Source organism: Leopardus geoffroyi, chromosome E1 (assembly GCF_018350155.1).
Source record: "Leopardus geoffroyi isolate Oge1 chromosome E1, O.geoffroyi_Oge1_pat1.0, whole genome shotgun sequence".
Taxonomy (NCBI): Eukaryota; Metazoa; Chordata; class Mammalia; order Carnivora; family Felidae; genus Leopardus; species Leopardus geoffroyi.
The window spans coordinates 26249696-26260326 of NC_059330.1; the positions used below are offsets into that span (position 1 = coordinate 26249696).

Consider the following 10631-nt stretch of genomic DNA (forward strand, 5'->3'; position numbering starts at 1 on the left):
CAAATGGCAGGGACCAGAAAAAGCTAATTGCAAAACAACAATAACAAAATGCACAAACAATGGGATTAACAATGTTATTAATGTAGAATGGAACTCCCTAAACAAACAGACACATTGATACACTATTAGGGACAAGGATAGATTTAGGCAAGTGAACAGGGCAACTGAAGCTCAGTTCAGACCCCATTTATAGGTAGGAAAGAGAAACTGTAATCTTTTTTTTTTTTTTTCCAACGTTTATTTATTTTTGGGACAGAGAGAGACAGAGCATGAACGGGGGAGGGGCAGAGAGAGAGGGAGACACAGAATCGGAAACAGGCTCCAGGCTCTGAGCCATCAGCCCAGAGCCTGACGCGGGGCTCGAACTCACGGACCGCGAGATCGTGACCTGGCTGAAGTCGGACGCTCAACCGACTGCGCCACCCAGGCGCCCCGAGAAACTGTAATCTTAAAGCATCTTAAATGGTTTCCAAGTGTTTCATTAACGGGTGATGGCAGGATAGGAGATTAAAAAGAGCTCTTCCCGTAAGCGGCCTGAGGTGATCTCTGAAAATGGTTGGCTATTCACTTGACCCGGAAAACCCGACAAAATCATGCAAATCAAGAGGTTCAAATCTTCGTGTTCACTTTAAGAACACACGGGAAACTGCCCAGGCCATCAAGGGTATGCATATCCGAAAAGCCACCAAGTATCTGAAAGATGTCACTTTGCAGAAGCAATGTGTGCCATTCCGACGCTACAATGGTGGAGTTGGTAGGTGTGCCCAGGCCAAACAGTGGGGCTGGACACAGGGTCGGTGGCCCAAAAAGAGTGCCGAATTTTTACTGCACATGCTTAAAAATGCAGAGAGTAATGCTGAACTTAAGGGTTTAGATGTAGATTCTCTGGTCATTGAGCACATCCAGGTGAACAAAGCCCCCAAAATGCTGCGTAGAGCTTATAGGGCTCATGGTCGGATTAACCCATACATGAACTCTCCCTGCCACATTGAGATGATCCTTACTGAAAAAGAGCAGATTGTTCCTAAACCAGAAGAGGAGGTTGCACAGAAGAAAAAGATATCCCAGAAGAAACTGAAGAAACAAAAACTTATGGCCCGGGAGTAAATTCTGCATGAAATACATGCAAATAAAAGTAAAAACAGAAAAAAAAAAAAAAAAAGAACTATAGGGGTGCCTGGGTGGCTCAGTTGGTTAAGCCTCTGATTTCAGCTCGGATCACAATCTCACGGTTAATGAGTTCAAGCCCGGCATCAGGCTGTCTGCCTCAGCACACAGCCCACTTTGGATCCTCTGTACCCCTCCCCTGCTCATGCTTTCTCTCTCTTACTCAAAAATAAATAAACATTAAAAAAAAAAGAAACTTGCGTTAAAAAAATAAATAAAAATAAAAGGAATTATAGCCTCTTAAATACAAAGAATACATCTTTCTACATTAGTTCCGCCCACAAGATGTTTGTTAAAGAATTCCTGTTTATTACAGTGGTTTCCATTTAACCAGGATCATCTTCATGTGTAGTGCTATTTCTTCAAAGAGAATCAGAGATATAATCACCACTCAAAGACCAATTCCAATTTTCTAAAGACTCTAGGAATTTCCATATGGAATTTGTTCTCTAGAACTCCTAATAGCTGGGCTTTTGCCTAGAGAACCAGTACTGTTCCCCCCTCATGCTTACTAAGTGGATTATCAGGTGCACAAATCTCTAGATGGTGTTTGGTTGTAGATAGCAGGTCCCAAGTCTACAAGTTACCCCTGTCAATGGAGCACCACTAAGAAATACTAAATGGTTCGGACCTCAAATTCCATAGCATCACTTATTTGAAATCAGTGAAGGAAGGATAGGAAGGGAGTGGGGAGGACATTGTGTAGGAAAGAAAGAAGTTTAATGTTGAGTTTGATGGGACACAGAAAAGATCAGGAAAACAGAAGCTGAAGTCAATAGTTTTAATAATAGGAGAACTAAAGAAAATGTTTTTCAGTCTTTAGGAGAGTGAAAGAAGACTATAAGTATAAATGGTTGGAAGTACTTGGCCTCTAGCTCATTAATATGCCCTGGGATGGCAGTTCATTTCTTTTTAATTTTTTTTTTCAACGTTTATTTATTTTTGGGACAGAGAGAGACAGAGCATGAACGGGGGAGGGGCAGAGAGAGAGGGAGACACAGAATCGGAAACAGGCTCCAGGCTCTGAGCCATCAGCCCAGAGCCTGACGCGGGGCTCAAACTCACGGACTGCGAGATCGTGACCTGGCTGAAGTCGGACGCTTAACCGACTGCGCCACCCAGGCCCCCCTTGGCAGTTCATTTCTAAATTTGCTTTATTCCCCATTTGTAGAAAGGTGCCCTCTGACAATTTAATTTTTTTTAAGAGTCTGCAAAGAGCTCAGGCCTTTGGGTAATGAGACTTTTGGTGTCTCTACCCTTTAGATCCTTGTAATGCTTAAGGATGGTTAACGAAGGGTTTTTAAAGTCTGAGAGCTCTATTGTCTGAGAAAGGGAGTCATCCTTGACACCTCTCTATCTATAGCAGGCATGAAAAGATTAAAAAATCAGTTGGATTTCTTTCATTCCTGTGATGGCAGTCTAATGAGACTGTCAACTGGTTTCTGCTGAACTTGCTCCATCATTTCTAATCCTAATTCTCTCACCTTTTAATCATTTTGGTGAATTGTTCAATATCCTTATTTTTTAAATTTCCCTTTTCATTTAAGTCAGCTAAAGTTAGTTCTTATATCTTACAATCAAGAATTCTAACTACTTAGGGGCACCTGGGTCGCTCAGGTGGTTACACATCCAACTTCAGCTCAGGTCATGATCTTGTGGTTCATGAGCTTGAGCCCCATGTCGGGCTCTGTGCTGACAGTGTAGAACCTGGAGCCTGCTTCAGATTCTGTGTCTCCCTCTCTCCCTGCCCCTCCTCCACTCGTTCTCTCTCTCTCTCTTTCTCTCAAAATTAAATAAATATTAAAAAAAAGAATTCTAACTACTTCAATATCCCTTTTCTCACACATGTTATTCAGTCCTGTTAACTCTACTTCCAAAATAGATCTTAAATTGATTCACTTTTATACAGTTACTCTGATATCACCCTTAATCTAGGCTACCACCTTCTCTTACCCAGACCGTTATAAGAACTTTCATGGTTCTGCTTTTGTCATCCCCAAATCTAATCCATTCTCCACATTGCAACCACAGTGATCTTTTAAAACTCAGATCTGATCATGATATTCCTCAGTCTAATATTCTTCAATTGCTTCCCATTGTTCTTAGAAGAAAAGGAGAAAAGTTAAAATCCTTAACGTGGTCTATAAGACCTTTTATATTCTGGTTCCAGATACCTTCTCTAATCTTGTCTTATAGCATGCTCCCCAGTTGCTCACTGAGCTCCAACAATTCTGGCCTCCTTTTACCTTCTTGAACACAATAAACTCCTTATTAACTCGGGGACTTCAAACATGATGCTCCCCCCATCTACAATACTCCCCTTATCAATTGTGTGCCTTGTTGGTCTTTCCTTATTTCTTAATCTAAACTAGTTCGTGCTCTCTTCTTTCAAAGCATTTTGTTCCTTTTTTTCATAGTGGTATCACAATTTTTTTAAGTTTATTTATTTATGTTGAGAGAGAGAGAGAGAGAGAGAGGCAGAGAGAGAAGGAAAGAGAGATTCCCAAGCAGGCTCCGCACTGTCAGTGCAGAGCCCAATGTGGGGCTTGAACTCACAAACTGTGAGATCGTGGCCCGAGCTGAAATCAAGAGTTGGACACTCAACTGACTGAGCCACCCAGGAGCCCCATCACAATTTTAATGAATCTATTTATGTATTCATTTGCATAATATCTGCTCCCTCAATGTCTGTAAGCTTTATGAGAGCAAACACCACATGTTTTGCTCACTACTGGATCTCCAGCATCCGGTAGGGTGCCTAATATACAGAATATCTTTTTATTTTTTCATTTTTTTAATGTTTATTTTTGTGTGTGAAAGAGAGAGAGACAGAGTGTGAGTGGAGAAGGAGCAGAGAGAGAAGGGGACACAGAATCTGAAACAGGTTCCAGGATCTGAGATATCAGCACAGAGACCAATGCGGGGCTCAAACCTACAAACCTTGAGATCATGACCTGAGCTGAAGTCGGACAGTCAAATGACAGAATATCTTTAAGAATTATCTTTGTCGGGTGGGGGTAGGGGGGCACCTGGGTGACTCAGTCAGTGAAGCATCCAACTTCAGCTCGCATCATGATCTTGACGTTCGTGAGTTTGAGCCCTGCGTCAGGCTCTGTGCTGACAGCTCAGAGCCTGAAGCCTGCTTCAGATTCTGTGTCTCCCTTGCTCTCTCTGCCCTTTCCCCACTTGCATTCTGTCTCACTCAAAAATACATGTAAAAAAAATTTTTTTAAGGCATTATCTTTGGATTGGAAGAATAAATATTGTTAAAATGTCAGTACTAACCAAAGCAGTCTACACATTCAATGCAATCTCAATCAAAATTGTACCAGCATTCTTCTCGAAGCTAGAACAAGCAATCCTAAAATTTGTATGGAACCACAAAAGACCTTGAATAGCCAAAGTAATATTGAAGAAGAAGACCAAAGCGGGAGGCATCACAATCCCAGACTTTAACCTCTACTACAAAGCTGTAATCATCAAGACAGAAGGGTATTGGCACAAAAACAGACACATAGACCAATGAAATAGAATAGAGACTCTAGAATTGGACCCACAAAAGTATGGCCGACTAATCTTTGACAAAGCAGGAAAGAATATCTAATGGAAAAAAGACAGTCTCTTTAACAAGTGGTGCTGGGAGAACTGGACAGTAACATGCAGAAGAATGAAACTAGACCACTTTCTTACACCACTCACAAAAATAAACTCAAAATGGATGAAGGACCTGAATGTGAGACAGGAAACCATCAAAACCCTAGAGGAGAAAGCAGAAAAAACCTCTCTGACCTTAGCCACAGCAATTTCTTACTTGACACATCTCCAAAGACAAGGGAATTAAAAGCAAAAATGAACTATTGGGACCTCATCAAGATAAAAAGCTTCTCCTGTTTGTAAAGGAAACAATCAACAAAACTAAAAGGCAACTGATGGAATGGGAAAATATATTTGCAAATGACATATCAGACAAAGAGCTAGCACCCAAAATCTATAAAGAACTCACCAAACTTCCCACCCGAAAAACAAAAAATCCAGTGAAAAAGTGGGCAGAAGAGATGAATAGACACTTTTCTAAAGAAGACACCTAGATGGCCAACAGCACATGAAAAGATAATGTCACTCCTCATCAGGGAAATACAAATCAAAACCACACGGAGATACCATCTCACACCAGTCAGAGGGGCTAAAACGAACAAATCAGGAGACTAGATGCTGGAGAGGATGTGGAGAAACGGGAACCCTCTTGCACTGTTGGTGGGAATGCAAATTGGTGCAGCCACTCTGGAAAAGTGTGGAGGTTCCTCAAAAAATTAGAAATAGATCTACCCTATGACCCAGCAATAGCACTGCTAGGAATTTACCCAAGGGATACAGGAGTGCTGATGCATAGGGGCACTTGTACCCCAATGTTTATAGCAGCACTTTCAACAATAACCAAATTATGGAAAGAGCCTAAATGTCCATCAACTGATGAATGGATAAAGAAGTTGTGGTTTATATACATAATGGAATACTAGTTGACAACGAGAAAGAATGAAATATGGCCTTTTGTAGCAACATGGATGGAACTGGAGAGTGTTATACTAAGTGAAATAAGTCGTACAGAGAAAGACAGATACCATATATTTTCACTCTTATGTGGATCCTGAGAAACTTAACAGAAGACCATAGGGAAGGGGAAGAAAAAAAAAGAGAAGGAGGAAGCCAAGCCATAAGAGACTCTTGAGAACTGAGAATAAACTGAGGGTTCATGGGGGGTGGGGGGGAGGGGAAAGTGGGTGATGGGCATTGAGGAGGGCACCTGTTGGGATGAGCACTGGGTGTTGTATGGAAATCAATTTGACAATAAATTTTATATTAAAAAGAAAGAAAGAAAGAAACAGAAAGAAAGAAGAAAGAAAGAAAGAAAGAAAGAAAGAAAGAAAGAAAGAAAGAAAGAAAATTACCTTTGAATCCAATGGTCACATTCTCTTCTCCTACCCTCAGCATTCTAAAATCATTAAATCCTTCAATTAATCTCTAAAATATGCTTCTATTATCACTGCTACTGATTTTGTTCAGGCCATCATCATTTCTTACCTGAGCATTTACAATAATCTCCTAACTAGTCCTCTTGTCCCTATTCTTGCCCCTCTCTAAACTATCTTCCACACCACAGCCAGAGTGATCTCTTTTTTTTTTTTTTTTAATTTAAATTTTATTTAACATACAGTGCAAATTGGTTTCAGGAGTAGACTTCAGTGATTCATCATTTACGTGCAATACCCAGTGCTCATCATAACAAGTGCTCTCTTTAATACTATCTAGCCCATCCCCCACCCATTTCCCTCCATCAACTCTCAGTTTGTTCTCTATCCTTAAGAGTCTTTCGTTGTTTGTTTCCCTCTCTCCTCTTTTTTCCCCCTTGCTATATGTTCAACTGTTTTGTTTCTTAAATCCACATATGTGAAATCATGGTATTTGTCTTTCTCTGATTGACTTATTTTGCTTAACATAATATATTCAAGCTTCATCCACATTGTTGCAAATGGCAAGATCTCATTCTTTTTGATGACTAAGTAATATTCCACTATATGTGTATATGCCACATGTTCTTTATTTATTCATCAGTTGATGGCATTTGGGCTTCCTCAATAGTTTGGCTAGTGTTGACAATGCTGCTATAAGCATCAGGGTGCATTTATCCCTTGGAATCTGTATTTTTGTATCACTTGGGTAAATACCTAGTAGTGCAATTGCTGGAATATAGGGTAGTTCTTTTTTTAGTTTTTTGAGGAACTTCCATACTGTTCTCCAGAGTGGCTGCACCAGTTTTCATTCCCACCAACAGTGCAAAAGTTTCCCCTTTCTCCACATCCTCACCAACACCTGTTGTTTCTTGTGTCATTAATTATAGCCATTCTGACAGGTGTGAGGTGGTATCTCATTTGGTTTTGATTTGTATCTCCCTGATGATGTGTGATGTTGAGCATCTTTTCATGTGTCAGCCATCTGGATGTCTTCTTTCAGAAAGTGTCTATTCATGTCTTCTGCCCATTTCTTAACTGGGTTATTTGGTTTCGGAATGTTGAGTTTGATAAGTTCTTTATAGATTTTGGATACTAACCCTTTATCCAATATGTCATTTGCAAATATTTTCTCCCATTCCATAGGTTGCCTTTTAGTTTTCAGAGTGATCTCTTTAAAACACCAGTCACATAATGTCAAGTCCCTATTGACAATCCTTTGATAGCTTTCCATCACCTGCAGGATAAAGACCAAATTCCTCATACAAAGCCCTAAATGGCTTGGTTCTTATCTATTTCTAGCTTCATTTCCCAACTACTCTCCACTTCTAACCTTAAGCTTTCATTCTTTCCTCTTGTTGTTCCCTTGGCCTGGAAAACTGACCTTTTTGTTCACTTCACCAACTCTAATATACCACAATGCCCTGTATTCTATCACAGTTTATCATGTTGCATTAAACTTTATCTGTGTATGTTGTCTTCCTCTGCCATTACAATGAAAGCTCCTTTAGAACATGAACCTTGTTTTACTCACATTTCTATCATCTTAGTATAGTCTTTTTCTTTTTTCTTTTCTTTTTTTTTTTAACATGTATTTATTTTTGAGACAGAGAGAGACAGAGCATGAACAGGGGAGGGGCAGAGAGAGAGGGAGACACAGAATCTGAAAGAGGCTCCAGGCTCTGAGCTGTCAGCACAGAGCCTGACGCGGGGCTCGAACTCACGGACCGTGAGATCATGACCTGAGCCGAAGTCGGATGCTTAACCGACCGAGCCACCCAAGCGCCCCAGTATAGTCTTTTTCAATCTGCAAATTGTAATCCATTACTTTGGTCATTCATCAGTTTAGTTTGTTATAACTAGCATTAATTGTTTAAAATATTTTTTTAAATTTATTTTTGAGAGAGAGAGAGGAGGGGAGGGGCAGAGAGAGAAGGAGACAGAAGATCTGAAGTGGGCTCTGAGCTGATAGCAGAGAGCCTGATGTGGAGCTTGAATTCACAAACCACAAGATCATGACCCGAGCCCAAGTTGGATGCTTAACTGACTGAGTCACCCAGGCACCCACTAGTATTAATTTTTTTAAATGACATAAAAGAGAAAATATCAGACTGTATCATATGTAGTAAGAGTTAAATTTTTTGTGTGAAACTTTTCTAGGATCAATAACAAGACAAGTTTGTCTCCTTTTGCCATGCCTATTCAATATTGTACTGGAGGTTTTATTCAGTGGAATAAACAAGAAGCATTTAAAAGCTTCCGGTTGAAAAGGAATTCTAATTCATAGATGACATATTCATTTATGCAGAATATCTGATGGAATATACAAAACTCTACTAGAACTAATAAATGAATTTAGTCAGATTGCAGGACACAAGATAAGTATACAAAAATCAATTATATTTTTATATACTAACAACAAACATTCAGAAACTGAAATACAAACCAACAGTAGCATAAAAATATAAAATATTTAGGAATAAGTGTGACAAAAGATGGGCAAGACCTATACATGGAAAGTATAAAACACTGTTAAATTAAACAAGACCCAAATAATGGAGAAATATGCATATGTGGATGACTTGATATTTTTAAGATGTTAATTCTTCCAACTGCAATCTTTTTCTTTTTTAGTTTTTTTTTTGTTTTATTGTTTTTGTTTTTGTTCATTTTGTTTTGTTGAGAAAGAGAGAGAACATGTGAGAACAGGGGAAATAAACAGCGGGAGAGAGAGAAAATCCCAAGCAGGCTCTACACTCAGCACAGAGCCCAATGTGGGAATTGATCCCACAACCTTGGGATCATGACCTGAGCCAAAATCAGGAGTCAGATGTTCAATCAACTAAGCCACCCAGGTGCCCCGTAGGTTTTATTTTTAAATAATTTCACTACCAACATGGGGCTCAAACTCACAACCCCAAGATCAAGAGCTACATGCTCCACTGACTGAGCCAGCCAGCCAAAGTTTATGTGAACTTTTTTTGTATAAATTGACAAGCTGATTCCAAAATTCATATGGAAATGCAAAGGACCTAGAATGGTCAATTTAACTTTGATTAAAAAAAAAAGTTGGAGGATTAACATTATTTTAAGACAGTGTGGTATTGTAAAGATAGACAAATAATAAATGGAACAGAATAGAGAGTCCAGAAATAGATCCACACATATATGGACAATTTATTTTTGACAAAGATGCAAAGACAATCCAGTGGAGAGAAGTATTCATTTCAGCAAAAGTTGTTGGAATAATTGGATACAAACAAATAAACTTGGACCTGTATCTTGTACCATATACAAACATTACCCTAATATGCATCATAGACCACAAACACCTAGAAAAATCTCTGCAACCTGGTGTTAGGCAAAGATTTTTTAAAAATAATACCAAAGGCAAAATCCAAAAAAAGAAAAATGGACAAATATGACTTTATCAAAATTTAAAGGTTCTGTTCTTTGAAAAACACTGCTAAGAAAATGACAAGACCAGGAGCACCTGGGTGACTCAGTTGGTTAAACATCCAGCTCTTGGTTTCGGCTCAGGTCATGATCTCATGGTTTGTGGGTTCGAGCCCCAGGTCAGGCTCTGCACTGACAGTGTGGAGCCTGCTGGGTATTCTCTCTCTCTCTCTCTCTCTTTCTCTCTCTCTGTTCCTTCCCTGCTCACTCTCACTTTCTCTCAAAATAAATAAATAAACTTTAAAATAAATAAAATAAAAATAAAAAGACAAACCACAGACTGTAAGAATATTTGCAAAGTAAAGCCTATATCTGATAAAGGACTTAAATCCAGAATATACAGAGAATTCTCAAAACTCAGCAAGAAAACAAACAGCCCAATTTTTAAAAATGGGCACAATATTTGAACAGATTATTTCACCAAATAACATATATGGATAGCATGAAAACATATGAATAGACATTGAGCAATAGGGAAAATGCAAATTGACGTTATAATAAAATACCACCACACACCTATTAGAATGGCTAAAATTAAAATGACTGACCACACCAAGTGTTGGCAAATGTGTGGAAGAACTAAAACACTTACACCCTGTTGGTAGGAAAGTAAAATGGTATCATCACTTTGGAAAACAGTTTGGCAGTTTCTTAAAAACTTAAACATTGATCAATAAGAGAAATGAAAAGCACATGTCCATACAAAGACATGTACACGAATGTTCATAGTAGCTTTATTTGTAATAGCACCACACTTGAGAGAACCCAAATGTCCATTAACATGTGAACAGATAAACAAATTTTGGCATAGCTATATAATGAAATACTACTTAGTAATAAAAGGCAATTAACTATTGTTATATGCAATAACAGATGAATCTCAAAATAATTATGCTAAGTTAAAGATGCCAGACAAAAAAAGAATGTATACTTTACTATTCCATCCATAGAAAATTCTAGAAAATGCAAACTAATCTACAGTGACAGAAAGCTAATCAGTGG

General features: G+C 38.8%; 1 protein-coding gene across 1 annotated transcript; it reads left to right on the forward strand.

Annotated features, from left to right (window-relative positions):
- The first annotated feature begins 520 nt into the window (after positions 1-520).
- Positions 521-1162, forward strand: LOC123603373 (60S ribosomal protein L17-like). The gene has a single exon (XM_045488195.1). It carries the CDS (start codon positions 553-555, stop codon positions 1105-1107), a length of 555 nt encoding a protein of 184 aa, XP_045344151.1. The 5' UTR covers positions 521-552; the 3' UTR covers positions 1108-1162.
- The last annotated feature ends 9469 nt before the right edge of the window (positions 1163-10631 follow it).

Excerpts from the sequence above, each read along its gene's own strand:
- LOC123603373 (XM_045488195.1), top strand. The coding sequence starts at position 553 with ATGGTTGGCTATTCACTTGACCCGGAAAACCCGACAAAATCATGCAAA.